The sequence below is a fragment of the Nomascus leucogenys genome, chromosome 4, assembly GCF_006542625.1.
Source record: "Nomascus leucogenys isolate Asia chromosome 4, Asia_NLE_v1, whole genome shotgun sequence".
NCBI lineage: Eukaryota > Metazoa > Chordata > Mammalia > Primates > Hylobatidae > Nomascus > Nomascus leucogenys.
In genome coordinates this window covers 55,216,160-55,231,470 of record NC_044384.1, presented here as the reverse complement: position 1 = coordinate 55,231,470, position 15,311 = coordinate 55,216,160, and the positions used below count along the sequence as shown (strand labels likewise).

The 15,311-nt window shown below is 40.6% G+C and overlaps 1 protein-coding gene and 1 pseudogene across 1 annotated transcript; one reads left to right on the top strand and one right to left on the bottom strand.

The window, feature by feature from the left end:
* Nucleotides 1–4,358, bottom strand: part of LOC100583254 — a 97,518-nt pseudogene extending 93,160 nt beyond the window's left edge.
* A 133-nt stretch (nt 4,359–4,491) lies between these two features.
* On the top strand, nt 4,492–7,443 carry LOC100582927 (serine/threonine-protein kinase N2-like). The gene is given in 5 exon segments (XM_030810030.1): nt 4,492–4,716; nt 4,718–4,750; nt 4,752–5,284; nt 5,286–5,776; nt 5,915–7,443. Coding segments are annotated over 5 exon segments (2,811 nt in total).
* Nucleotides 7,444–15,311: the final 7,868 nt, after the last annotated feature.

Sequence of the window (15,311 nt, the reverse complement as noted above, 5' to 3'; positions counted from 1 at the left end):
GGCACCAGGGAGACTAGGGCTGCCAGAGTTAGCAAAAACAAACATGGGATTCCCAGTTAAATTAGAATTTCAGAGAAACAATAAATACAATTTTAGTATTATTTAGTAAGTAATATTTGGGACATACTTACACTAAAAAAGTATTTGTTGTTTATCTGAAAATAAAAATTAACTATGAATCCTGCATTTTATCTGACAACCCTACATGGGGCATGGGCACAACATCTCTTTATTTTATTTTTTTTTGCTTTCCCTCCTCATTACCTTTGGATGGACTGAGGGTCTGCAGTAGCCCTATAGTCTGATGAGTCCCTGTGGATTTTACCCCCCAATTTGAGATATTGCATTTTAAAGCTAAGCTTATTTATAAATTAGGATTACATTAGGAATAGAGATTTTTTAAATCTACTTCTTTCTCCTTTATCATAGCCATTTTTTTCAAGAACATGATTTTTAGTGGCTAATGGACACATATGGCTTGATTTTGACTGGATTTCTGATATGTTGAGTTAGAAGTATTTCTTGAGTAGCTCTTAAGTACCAAAGTATTGTTTTTTTTCTTGTCTTTCTTTTTTTCTTTTTCTTTTGAGACAGGGTCTCCTTCTGTCACCCAGCCTGGAGTGCAGCGGTGTAATCACGGCTCACTGCAGTTTTGATCTCCCAGGCTCAAGAGATCCTCCTGCCTTAGCCTCCCAAGCAGCTAGGACTATGGGCACATGCTACCATGTCCAGCTAATTTTTTAAAAAATTTCTTTTGTAGAGATGGGGACTCACTGTTTTGACCAGGTTGGTTTTGAACTCCTTGGCCTCAAGCAATCCTCCTAGCTTGGCCTCCCAAATTGTTGGGATTACAGGTGTGAGCCACCATGTCCAGGCAAAGTATTGTTTTGGTGCTGGGGATATAGTGGTGAACAAGTCAGAAATGTGTCTACTTTCATAAATTTACATGCCAGTCAGGAAGACATATACTAGACATACGAAGTTTTAAGTGTTCTCACCACAAAAAAGTATGTAAGTAATACATATGTGAATTCACTTGATTTAGTCATTCCACAATGTATACATATATCAAAGCACCATGTTGTACACCATAAATATAAACAATTTTTTGTCAGTTAATAAGACAAAATAGACATACTAAGTAAATAAAATTAACTCAACTCATGATGCCTGCTATGGGGATCACAAAAAAGTGAGTGACTGTATGGGGTGGAGTGATCCTGACTGGGCCAATAAGAATACTTCCCTGGACTAAGAAAAAGACCCCGGCCGTCTCTTTGACAGCAGTGGTTGTAAGATGTAAAATTTAAGACCTGACAGTGATCATGCTCACTGCTACCTGATGAAGACACCAGTGGTGAGAGAGAGAGAGTTATCATGCAGGTAGAAGTGGTAACGAGAGACAGGAGCCTTGGAGGCATTCGAGTCCTTGGGTTCAGATGTTCCTGATTTCTACCTTCATCCTTGCCTTTCCTGTTTGTTTGTTTGTTTGGCACTTCCTGGAACCCTATGAGCCAATAAATTATATTTTTGCTTTAAGCTAGTATGGTTTGAGTTCTATCATGAGCAGCCTAGAGTTCTAATACTAAAAGGGAGCCCACTAGAGATAATAATTTACAACAGATAGCCACACACAGGCCCACCGTTGGTTTCTCTGCTACAGGGGTCTCCAACCCCTGAGATGCGGATGCTATCAGTCTGCAGCCTGTTAAGAACCAGGTCGCACAGCAGGAGGTGAGCAGCAGGCAGGTGAGCATGACTGCCTGAGCTCCGCCTCCTGTCAGATCAGTGGCCACATTAGATTCTCATAGGAGCACTAACCCTATTGTGAACTGCACATGCGAGGGACTGCGTTGTGTGCTCCTTATGAGAATCTAATGCTTGACGATCTGAGGTGGAACAGTTTTATCCTGAAACCATACCCCACCCCACCCATGGAAAAATTGTCTTCCATGAAACTGGTGTCAAAAAGGTTGGGGATCACTGCTGTACTAGATCAGCTCTCTGCCTATCTCCTACTTGGCTAAAGACACTTGTCTTCATCTCCCTGAATGTTTCTACCTCTCTACATATCATTCTTAATCCAAAGGGATTCCCAGATTCAGAGAAATGAGTGTTTCCCTCCCTCCTGTATAAGGTTTACCTCCCTGGTTTCTCTATATTTTGGGCGTCAGATTGACCTCTTCCTAAAGTGCCTGCCCCCATGAATGTTCATTCCATTCAGAGAGGGTCACATGCCCAACCACAGGGATATCCTCTTGTCCCATGGCATTAACAGAACAAGCGCACAACAATCTGACATCAATTTCCCCAAAGTTGGATTATTCAGTGCAAAATGATGCCATATGGGAGACATCCATGTCAAGCCAACCTAAGCTCAATATCATTTCAGTTTTCTCCTTCTCATGAGTTAAAAAACCATGGCGTGCACAGCAATGTGTGCATGGGAGAGAGGGCCAGTTGAATTTGGAGGCACAGTTTTCCCATAGAAACATCTTTCCAAATGATGTTTAGGAGCTCAGGCTGGGCACAGAAGCCTGTATAGCTACAAACACAGCCTGCATAGTGCTAATTGCTCTAAGCTCACAAAGCTGCTGAACACCATCAAGCTCCTCAGAAGCCTGAGTCCACTGAGCTTTGAACCTGAGTCCAGAACCCCAAACTGAAGTCACTGAGCTCTTGTGAATCCTGAGTCCTAGAGCCTTTCTGAGCACCAGGGGTTTTCTCACTTCTGAAAACACCCGAGACTGGCGGTAGGGGGTGGAAGGATCCATTATAAGCCCCAACAACTGGGCCTCTGCAGCCTTGGATGGATTCTTTTCTTTCTGCTCTTCCACCTCCTAGGAGTTGAATCCATTGTTCCTCCACCTGGAGTAGGTTGAGAATCACTCCAGTTTCTGAGGCATTCCCAACTAAGACGATACACAGGGCAATAACCATTGTGACCTAACTATCTCCACTCTTGTCCAGTAGGGTTTGAATGAAGGTCACCTTCTTGGTACCTGGTAGCTCAGACAGAACTACTGGGTCCCTTGTGTAAATTACCGCCAGCCTGTCCTTCCCCGTTACTCCTGCTGCAATCCAACAACATGATCACGTCAAGATAAAGGGTTTATGTTGAGCCTGAGAATTTGGAAAGCTGATGACTGGACTTCATGGAGTCTACTATTGCTTATGTGAGGGATTTTTGATTTGGTGGGAAGACAGAAAGAGGTAGCGCCCACATCTGAAGTTAATGCAATGTGAAAGGGAGGGACATAGGCAGTGGTTACAGGTGGTGTGTTGATCCATAATCTGAAAAGAAATTGAAGGAAATTCAGTTCATTAATATGTAATAAAGGTATTACTGGGATTTCCACACTTCTTAAGATCTAGATGCTATGGCCTCAACTCTCATTTCACACTTGTAAAAAGTCTGATGTCTACCCGAGATTCCTGTGGCTTCCTAATCACCTTTGTCTTCAAGCTCCTACTACCCAAGTCTCTTTGCTGCCAACTAGACTCAGGATTTGGGCTTTAGCAGCAAGCCTGGGACACCCAGTTGCACTAATCTCTGCTTCCCACCCCAGCTCTAGGCCTCAGCTTCCATCCAGTGTCCCGTCCTGTGTGTCTACTGGATCTTCCTAGGATTTAGGCCCCATCCTGGACTTCTTCTCCTTGACACAGACCTTCATTTTCTATCTAAGCCTGTCCTGGTTTCCTCTTTGAGCTTGGCCCCTGTACTTCGTAATTGCTGGCTGAGAATCTGTAGAATACAGAGAACGTGCCACAAAGAATAGCATCAGCTTTCCAAATTCCCAGGCTCAGCATAAACCATCTTTCTTGACATAATCATGTTGTTGGATCAATTTTCAAAAATACAGTTAAAATAAAGAATAAAAAAATTCAAAACAAACAGTAAACCCACATGCTCTTGATGTAGGGCTAAGACCTCTTCTTCATGGTTTTGATCTTTGGAGTTTTTCCACAGTTTTCTATGAATAAATCACACCTGTGATGCAGTGTGTGTCCATTCCAGCCATTTTGGCCTTTTTCTTTTTCTTTCTTTCTTTTGTTTCCTTTTTGTTAGTGGAAAGATAATTTAAGACTTTCAAAGAAGTTTGGGGGCTTTTGCAACGCGGTGACAGCCAAACGGTGCGACAGGAGGAGCTGCAGCCGCGGCCGCAGCGCCCGGAACGTAGAAGCTTGAGGCGGATTCTGGCGTCGCCCAGGGAGCGACTAGACCAACATTCCGGTGTGGGCGGCGGTGTCGGCCGGCGGGTGTCCAGAGGAAGCCCGCTACGAGTGCCCTCACTCCCCGCCGCTCTCGATGAACCCGACGGAATAAGCCGCGCCTCCAGCAGGGGCTGCGCCTCCATGAATCCCTAGTTGTTTTTTTTTTTCTTTCTCTCCCCTCTCCTCACCCCTACTCCGAGCCCCGTCCGGCCTTCTCTCTTCGCCAGAGGCGGCCGCGTCCAGCGTCCAGGTGCGGACCCTCCATACCGGAGCGCAATGGCGTCCAACCCCGAATGGGGGGAGATTCTGCTCACGGAATTGCAGTGGGATTCCCGTAGTCTTCTGTTTTCTGAGAATGTGAGTGCTGTTCAAAAATTAGACTTTTCAGATACAATGGTGCAGCAGAAATTGCATGATATCAAGGATCGAATTAAGAGAGAAATAAGGAAAGAACTGAAAATCAAAGAAGGAGCTGAAAATCTGAGGAAAGTCACAACAGATAAAAAAAAGTTTGGCTTATGTAGACAACGTTTTGAAAAAAATCAAATAAAAAATTAGAAGAACTACGTCACAAGCTGCAGGAAGTAAGTGCACATATTATTGTATCAGATCCAGAAGATATTACAGATTGCCCAAGGACTCCAGATACTTCAAATAGTGACCCTCGTTGTTCTACTAGCAACAATAGATTGAAGGCTCTACAAAAACAATTGGATATAGAACTTAAAGTAAAACAAGGTCTAGAGAATATGATACAGATGTATTCAAATGGATCTTCAAAGGATCGGAAACTCCATGGTACAGCTCAGCAACTGCTCCAGGACAGCAAGACAAAAATAGAAGTCATACGAATGCAGATTCTTCTGGCAGTCCAGACTAATGAATTGGCTTTTGATAATGCAAAACCTGTGATAAGTCCTCTTGAACTTCGGGTGGAAGAATTAAGGCATCATTTTAGCATAGAGTCTGCAGTAGCAGAAGGTGCAAAGAATGTAATGAAATTACTTGACTCAGGAAAAGTAACAGACAGAAAAGCACTTTCAGAAGCTCAAGTAAGATTTAATGAATCGTCAGAAGTTGGACCTTTTAAAGTATTCATTAGAGCAAAGATTAAATGAACTCCCCAAGAATCATCCCAAAAGCAGTATTATTACTGAAGAACTTTCACTTGTTGCCGCATCACCAACACTAAGTCCACGTCAAAGTATGATATCTACACAAAATCAATATAGTACACCATCCAAACCAGCAGCATTAACAGGGACTTTGGAAGTTGGTCTCATGGGCTGCCAAGATATCCTAGAGAATGTCCCTGGACGGTCAAAAGCAACATCAATTGCACTGCCTGGTTGGAGTTCAAGTGAAACCAGATCATCTTTCATGAGCAGAACGAGTAAAAGTAAAAGTGGAAGTAGTCGAAATCTTCTAAAAACCGATGACTTGTCCAATGATGTCTGTGCTGTTTTGAAGCTCGATAATACTGTGGTTGGCCAATCTAGCTGGAAAGCCATTTCCAATCAGTCATGGGACCAGAAGTTTACACTGGAACTGGACAGGTCACGTGAACTGGAAATTTCAGTTTATTGGCGTGATTGGCGGTCTCTGTGTGCTGTAAGATTTCTGAGGTTAGAAGATTTTTTAGACAACCAACGGCATGGCATGTGTCTCTATTTGGAACCACAGGGTACTTTATTTGCAGAGGTTACCTTTTTAAATCCAGTTATTGAAAGAAGACCAAAACTTCAAAGACAAAAGAAAATTTTTTCAAAGCAACAAGGCAAAACATTTCTCAGAGCTCCTCAAATGAATATTAATATTGCCACTTGGGGAAGGCTAGTAAGAAGAGCTATTCATACAGTAAATCATTCTGGCACCTTCAGCCCTCAAGCTCCTGTGCCTACTACAGTGCCAGTGGTTGATGTACGCATCCCTGAACTAGCACCTCCAGCTAGTGATTCTACAGTAACCAAATTGGACTTTGATCTTGAGCCTGAACCTCCTCCAGCCCCACCACGAGCTTCTTCCCTTGGAGAAATAGATGAATCTTCTGAATTAAGAGTTTTGGATACACCAGGACAGGATTCAGAGACTGCTTTTGATATTGAGAATGACAGACATAGTATACTTCCAAAATCTCAATCTGAATACAAGCCTGATACTCCTCAGTCAGGCCTAGAATATAGTGGTATTCAAGAACTTGAGGACAGAAGATCTCAGCAAAGGTTTCAGTTTAATCTACAAGATTTCAGGTGTTGTGCTGTCTTGGGAAGAGGAAATTTTGGAAAGGTGCTTTTAGCTGAATATAAACACACAAATGAGATGTTTGCTATAAAATCCTTAAAGAAAGGAGATATTGTGGCTCAAGATGAAGTAGACAGACTGATGTCTGAAAAAAGAATTTTTGAAACTGTGAATAGTGTAAGGCATCCCTTTTTGGTGAACCTTTTTGCATGTTTCCAAACCAAAGAGCATGTTTGCTTTGTAATGGAATATGCTGCCGTTGGGGACCTAATGATGCACATTCATACTGACGTCTTTTCTGAACCAAGAGCTGTATTTTATGCTGCTTGTGTAGTTCTTGGGTTGCAGTATTTACATGAACACAAAATTGTTTATAGAGATTTGAAATTGGGTAACTTATTGCTAGATACAGAGGGCTGTGTGAAAATTGCTGATTTTGGTGTTTGCAGAGAAGGAATGGGATATGGAGATAGAACAAGCACATTTTGTGGCACTCCTGAATTTCTTGCCCCAGAAGTATTAACAGAAACTTCTTATACAAGGGCTGTAGATTGGTGGGGCCTTGGCGTGCTTATATATGTAATGCTTGTTGGTAAGTCTCCCTTTCATGGTTATGATAAAGAGGAAGTTTTTGACAATATTATAAATGATGAAGTAAGGTATCCAAGGTTCTTATCTACAGAAGCCATTTCTATAATGAGAAGGCTGTTAAGAAGAAATCCTGAGCGGCGCCTTGGGGCTAGCGAGAAAGATACAGAGGATGTAAAAAAGCACCCATTTTTCCAGCTAATTGATTGGAGCGCTCTGATGGACAAAAAAGTAAAGCCACCATTTATACATACCATAAGATGAGAAGATGTTAGTAATTTTGATGATGAATTTACCTCAGAAGCACCTATTCTGACTCCACCCCTAGAACCAAGGATACTTTCGGAAGAGGAGCAGGAAATGTTCAGAAATTTTGACTACATTGCTGATTGGGGTTAATTTGCTAGACACTGCAAAACCAAGCTGACTGACTCACAAGAAGACCTCTTAAAAATAGCAACCCTTCATTTGCTCTCTGTGCCACCAATAGCTTCTGAGTTTTGTTTTTTTTTTTAATTGAAACACGTGAAGATTTGTTTAAAAGTACCATTCTAATACTTCTTCAAAAGTGGCTTCTCATTGTACTTCAGCGTAAATATGAGCACCGGGAACAGTTTCATGGAGTTTAAGTTGAGTGAACATCGGCCATGAAAATCCATCACAAATACTTTTGGATCAATAGTCTATTTTAAAAAAGAAAGAAAAAAACCACCTTTTTATCGTCCCTAGCTTTGCCATATGCCCGCCTTAAGTGGAAGGAAAATTAATCACTTAACTATGTTTTACAAAAAGAAAAAAAGGGCTTGGAATGCTATTACTGTTCACATAAAGTATGATTCTGTTCAAATAAGGCAAATGCTCCTTTTTTTTAAAAAAAAGACATTACTGTAATATCAAAAAACATGGCAGTTTGTATACAATTTGGGGCTTGATTTTTTTTAAAAAACAGAATGAATTGATGTCTTATTTTATAAATGTTCTATATTTATTAGGAGAAAACTTTATATTGCCTTTTTTATCAACCATGTAACAGAGGCTTATAGCTTTCCAACAGAGCTGCTTGCCAAACAATTTTTTTTGTTTATTAAATAGTGCTGAAACAAACAAGATCGGCATTTACTTAAGATGTTAAGAATGATGACTTTTAATCAGCTGAACCGAGATATTGTTACCTGTATGCATTCCCAAAGTCTAGATGCTCAGTATGTTTAGTCATATCTTCCAGAATCAGTGAACCGATTGCCCCTTTTTTGATAGTACTCTACATCTGCCAACCTAGTTCACCTTGGTTTTGTGTCTGCTATAGAAGGGAAGTATAACTTGATTAAACCGTAGGGATTATCATTGTATACATGCTGTGAACATGTATATGTGCAAGTTTTAATGTATTCTATGTTGTAGGCTTATTATTTAATTTTACCACTTCATCACTTTTGTACAGTGGCCAAGCAGACACCTCAAACTCCAGCATTTACATTAAGTGCATTTGTACATTTTAGGCCACTGGATCCAGACTTTATATTGGCAGTTATTGAGGGCAAAAGCAATATATTGTAACAGAATGTATAAATATTTTTGATAAAACAGTCTATATTTTATAAAAAAAGAATTATAACACTAAAGCTGTACCTCAAAAGTCTCAAAAATAATTTGATGAAATATTTTGTACAACTCTTCAAAGGATCCGTCTGTGGCTTTTTATACTCTTCTAGGGTTGTCTTTTTGCAAACCATGACTTTCCACTTGCCTGTAGTTTTTTGTTTGTTTTGGTTTGGTTTGATTTTATATTTTTTTTCTCCTAATCTATGACTTTATTGTTTTTTCTTAGTTTAGTAGTAGCATCTTTGATCCTGTGCTTAGCATGTTAGGGTCATTATACCTCAGGAATAGCAAGCTGTTAAGTAACCATACTGAATTAACTATTTAATCACAGTGAGCTCATCTCTGAAAAATTGTTCAGGTGTAAATCTTATGAGAAACACGAAAAAGCACACTGATTTATGGAGAGTTGAGCTAAAAACATTTATAAATATTTGCTGGGATGTTTTAGCATCTTTTCATTGTACTCTGAGAACAATTAAAATTGTCCAGAGATCATTTATATTACCTTCCAAATTGCTTATTACCCAAGATCCTTTGGGAGAAAATCTTATAGAAAGGGGGAACAATATGTGGTTTAAAGTTATTTTAAAATGCCAGTTAATTTCCTTGGCAAAGGACAATAGAGGAACTTAGCTTAATTGTCTGGCTTTAATTTAAACAGTGTTAATACAACATTAAAAAAAAACACTATATACTTTTGAGGTACAGTCTGCTCACTTTTTCGGTTCTCAAATAGCAAAGAAAGTAATGTCTAAAATAGGCTTTTAGCATTAAAAACTGACAGCATTTTGTAACTACACAGTGTACAGAATTTTTTTTAATTGAAGTCAAATCACTAAAAAAATTAGAAGGCAGGGTCTATTTACACAATTAAGCTGAAGAAAGCACTAATTTTTTGTAGTTTAAAATATATATATATATTAGTCAGATTTAAAATTTTAAGCTTTATAGAGTGTAAATATATTTTGCTATTACTGTATGTGTATGTGACTGCTCAAGCACTTTGTAAAGAAATTTGGATATTTTAGAATGGTACACTATGCATTCAAATGAAATGTGCCTTTCACTATGTCATTCTAAAAAAACAAGTGTTTTTTGCAGTCATAAATTATCACAAATGCACAAATTAAAGGCTATATAGATTGAAATTTGAAAAAAAAAGAAGTTTGGGTTCAGAATGTTTTTGATTTTTATTTTTTCGTCTTTTACAAGCAACTTTCCTTATGCTTATTTGACACCAAGTTTTTGGTTATTTGTATTAACATGTCTTTCCATAGAGTTCAATTTAGTCTTTACAGAAACACTAGTGCTACTTATTTCCCCACTTGTAAGTCACGTGCTATACATGTACATGATATAAACAGGTCTAGGGACAAACACACTGACTCTTGCTAGGTGTTTAGCTACTACAGTGTGTAGCCTCTTGGCCTTTGGGCTTCAGTATGCCATGGGCATTGTATAGAATGCTTTATAGAGAACAGTCAGCCAGGAAGGGGATGGTTTAAAGAGTTTTGGCTAGGTCTAACCCTAGCCTGGGTTTCCTATTGCTATGTTGCTCTCCTGATTTCCAGATGTCTGATGTCAATAACCCTGGAGGCCCCTCCATCTGATTTCCTCCCTTCTTGGCTTCTGCTGAATGGCATCCACAGGCCTGGCCATTTCCCAGCCTTCACTTCTCCATTTCCAGCTTCCCCTTCTCTGGAGGCTGCTGCTAAACTCAAGGCAGAGCCCTGTCTCTCTGGGCTGAGCACCTGCAGGGCCTGCTGTAGGAGGGTCGTGGTTTGGGGGTGCCACCCTCTTTCTCTTCACTGCAGTCTACTATTGCTTACACGAGTTGTTTCTGATTTGGTGGGAGGACAGAAAGAAGCAGAGTCAACATCTGAATTGAATGCAGTGTGAAAGGAAGGGATATGGGCAGCAGATACAGGTGGTGCATTGATCCATAACCTGCACTAATCAGTGAAAGCAGAAGCCTGGAGACAAAGGTGGTTAAGAATCCACAGGAATCCTGAGTAGACTTTGGACTTTTTACAAGCATGAAATGGGAGTGAGGCCATGGCGTCTAGATCTTAAGAAGTATGGAAATCCTAATATCTTGATTACATATATGATAAACTGAGTTGCTTTTCAAAACATACTCTTCTTCCTGGTGTTATCATTTTAACTCAGGCCTAGAGACTTTAATAAAAAAAATGTGAATTATGTTCTATCTCCTCATTTACTCTAAACTGTTATATCTTTTCTTCCCGGTTAACTAAGAATAACAACCCATCCAGAATTAAACCGCAATCAGTGACAAAGCAGTTAGAATCAAATTGTGTTAATGGGTTTCTTTTTCTTTATTAGTTCTTTAGCTTCCACGAAACTTCCCCCATAAGAAAAGCATTCATGTTTGAAGAAGGAACATGAAGTAGGCAAGCTTGCGGTTTGTGACCAGCCTGTGCTCCTGTCTTTGGAAGTGCCCCACAGTCCTGGCTTGAAGAGGGGGCTTCCTGGCTTGTGTCTGCCAGATGGCCCAGCTCCTCTAATCTGACTGGACAGGAGGTAGACCCCTGACTCACGCTGAGCCAATCAGATTCTTTTTCTCAAAATACTGAACTGTGACACTCAAAAGCTTCTCAGTAGTGATAATCCCTAGGATGGAAGGTCTTGGAAGTCCAGGAACCTGGATAGCTGTGACACTTCCCTCATGAGAACGAGAGAGATTATTGGCCTAGAGAGAAAGACAATCATGAAGACAGGCAGTAGAGATCAAGGAATAGCACTAGCAATAAAACAGAGGAGAATCTGTATGGTGGAGAGGGGAGCAGTGTGGAATTTTACAGAAAAGAATATTTTCTTGTCAAAATGAGGGAGGCAATAAAAGAAGAGTCAACTAGGTGAGCAATTAGGGTACAAACTAAAAATGTGTCTTTCTTAGGAGGCAAGCATGTGGATAAGGGCAGCATTATTATAAAATATTTAATAATACAAGGTAAAAATGTCATTCGATTATTTTTGAAATTGGATACCACATTAAAAAACATAAAAAAACAAACTTTAAACAAAGCCTTACATGCAAACTATAGAGTCACTAAGTGAATTCTAGAAAGGAGCATCTAGCACAGAGACCCTCCATTGCTGCAGAGACCAGGCCTCACTCGTGCCTATGACCTGTGGTTAAACTCCTTAGCATGGCTTCATGAGCTCCACCACTTGGACCAAACCTTCCCTTCCAGCCTCACTACCTACTGTCCCTTTCTGGGCACTGTGCACTCAGCTCATCCTGGTATACTTGCCATATTTTTTTCTTTTAAAAAACTGAGTCTCACTCTGTTGCTCAGGTTGGAGTGCAGTGGCACGGTCATAGCTCACCGCATCCTTGAATTCCTGGTCTTAAGAGATTCTCTCACCTCTCACCTCAGTCAAGCAATGAGAACACATGGACACAGGGAGGGAAACATCACACACTGGGGCCTGTTGGTGGGTTGAGGGTAAGGGAAGGGAGAGCATTAGGACAAATACCTAATGCATGTGGGGCTTAAAACCTAGATGAAGGGTTGATAGGTACAGCAAATCAGCATGGCACATGTATACCTACATAACAAACCTGCACATTCTGCACATGTATCCTGAAACTTAAAGCCAAAAAAAAAAAAAAGAGAGATTCTCCCACTTAGCCTCCTGAGTTGCTGGGACTACAGGTGCACACCACCATGCCTGGCTACTTTTTAAATTTTTTTGTAGAGAAGGGATTTCACTGTGTTGTCCAGGCTGGTCTTGAACTCCTGGGCTCAGGTGATCCTCCCATCTCAACCTCCAAAAGTGTTGGGAGCTACCAGGCCCAGTCATTGCCATTTCTTGAATATGCCATGCATTTTGTCCTAGAAGATGGTCTTGACATAGATGAAGTTCAAGGCTGTATTTCAGTGGTAACAGAAAAATACATTCTGAATTGGCTTGAGCCAAAGGCTAAAAGGCTGGCTTCTAGGGTGGGCTCGATTGGGAGACAGAAGAGATGAACTGAACAAGGAGATCCAAGTCTCGAGAATGACACCAGGCTAAAAGCACAAGTGTGCCCCATTGAACCTTAAGGTACTTTACTTTAGATAACAGCACATACATTTCTTTGCTTCATTTTTCTGTGTATAATCTGCATAATACTTGGGTGACATGTTTTAAAAAATACACAAGAATAGTTAATTTCTGGCTGCTGGCTTAATGTTTGCTTTGAGCCAAGACCAGAATATCTATGGTGCTCCTGTCTGTTAGTTTTCCTGGGTCATTTTTGTCACTGTCTGATCCTTTCCACCAGCTTGGCCTTTGCTTCTACCTAGGATGCTGGTGTTAATTACCTTTTCCCCACATCTGTTTACTCACTCTGAGTTCGTAAATGGTTCTAAATAGCTTCTCTTTCAAAGAACTCCTCCCACACCTGACCTGCTGTGAGATGGACAAGCTGGGCAGCTCCTCTCTTTCTTCTTTTATTCGAGAAGGTCTCAACAGCCATTTAAAAGGGAAGCTGCATATCCAATTTCTAATGTGCTCCGTAAGAGCTATCCTTTCTTGGTGAATATAACAACCTGAGTTCTCAGCCTTTCAACAAATCAAATGAGAACCTTAAACAGATCTCCCTGCAATGAGGATTAATAAGCACTGCTTCCCATTTCTAAGTAACCAGTTATTTGTCAAACACTAACATTTGTAATATTTTGTCCATCTAAAGGAATTTTCTTCCAGAAACATATTTTAAAAATCTACAGATTGTAAGACTGAGATTGATTTGAAAATGAACACATATTTTCAAAGCGAGATGAGGCTGAAAGAAAATGATTTACCCCAGAATCCATTGAATCCACAGTGAATCACGTAGTACCTTTTGTCAATTGTCCCATTGTTCTTCCTTTGTTTGTTTGTTTAGTACCTACCAAGTGCCTTCTGGGCATTAGGGATTCCTTTTGAAACTACTGGTGGTAAAAATAATAATAGCAATATAAAAAGCTAATATTTGTTGGGTTCTTATTATGTGCTAGGCACTGAACTAATCATTTTAGATGCATGATAGCAATTTATCCTCACAACTGTATATTACAGATGAGAAAGCCCCATTACCTGCACAGAGGTTATGTAATGTGATTCAGGGTCACATAGTTAGGACATGGAGGAGCTGGTGTCTGACTCCAGAACTCTTCCATTCCGCTAGTGTACACACATGGATAGGACCAATTCACTGCCTGAAACAGGCCCCAAACCCTTCAACACTGAGCCTGGCCCACCTGGCTGGGTCTCAGCCACAGCCTCAGCAGCATGTCACTTCCTCTAGCACCTGTGAAGTACTTAGGGAAGGGTGTATCTCCAGAACAACTTTCCTGCTTGTTCTGAGTTAGAGAGGTCATTAAACTCTGGGTCCTAACCCTGATTATGTAGTTAAAAATATATGTTGATGTCTTAGTCAATTTGGATAACTATCACAGAATACCACAGTCATGGTGGCTTACAAGCAACAGAAAAGTATTTCTCACAGTTCTGGAGGCTGGGAAGTCCAAGATCAAGGCACCAGCAGACTTGGTGTATAGTGAGGGATGTTTCCTGGCTCATATATGGCTCATGTCTCATTGTGTCTTCATGTGGTGGCAGGGTGAGGGAGCTCTTTGGTGTCTCTTTTATAAGGGCACTAATCCCATGCATGAAGGTTCCACCCTCATGACCTAATCACTTCCCAAAGGCCTCACCTCCAAATACTCTCACCTTGAGGATTAAGGTTCAACCTATGAATTTGATGGGGGGAGGAGGCACAAATATTCAGTCTCTTCTAGTTGAATTAACTGAAAAGTAGCAGTGACCCTATCTGTGTAAAAATTTCCAAGTGAATTTCTTTTTTTTTCTTTTTTTTATCAGAGTCTTGTTCTGTGGCCCAGGCCGGAGTACAGTGGTGCAATCTCAACTCACTGCAACCTCCACCTCCCAGGTTCAAGTGATTCCTCTGCCTCAGCCTCCCGAGTAGCTGGAATTACAGGTATGTGCCACCATGCCCAGCTAATTTTTGTATTTTTAGTAGAGACGGGGTTTCGCCATTTTGGCCAGGCTGGTCTTGAACTCCTCAAGTGACCATAAGTGATCCACTCACCTTGGCCTCCCAAAGTGCTGGGATTACAGGTGTGAGCCACTGCACCCAGCCAAATTTCATTTATTTTCTAAGCCACCTCCCCTTATTCTTGTCTTGTGAAATAATACCAGCTCTTACATACTTAGCATCTGAAGACAGAGACTATTAGTACCCTTAAAAAGCAGAAGGCTGCTAGCCATGGAGATCATTTTTTGTTTCTATTAAAATTCTCACTTTGCTCAGTTCATTGAATCTGGAGACAAAGATGAAGTCAGCCTATCAAGGTGATGGGTTGTCATCAAATACTGAAACCATGGCTGATTTTCCATATATTGAGCCAGATTTAGACATTCTTGTGTCTCCTCCTCGAAGTTAATAAGGCATTTCCACCTATTCATTTCTTCCTTAAAAATCTTTCATACTTAGAAAAAAAGTTAATGAGTCATGAGCAGAGTGCTCATCCCCAAAGAGCACTTGAGGACTACGCCTTGATAGAGAATATGCATTGACTTGGTGAGGGAGACACTTTGAGAGGACTGAATCTATTTTCAGTAAATCATAAATGAAATACCAGGTGACA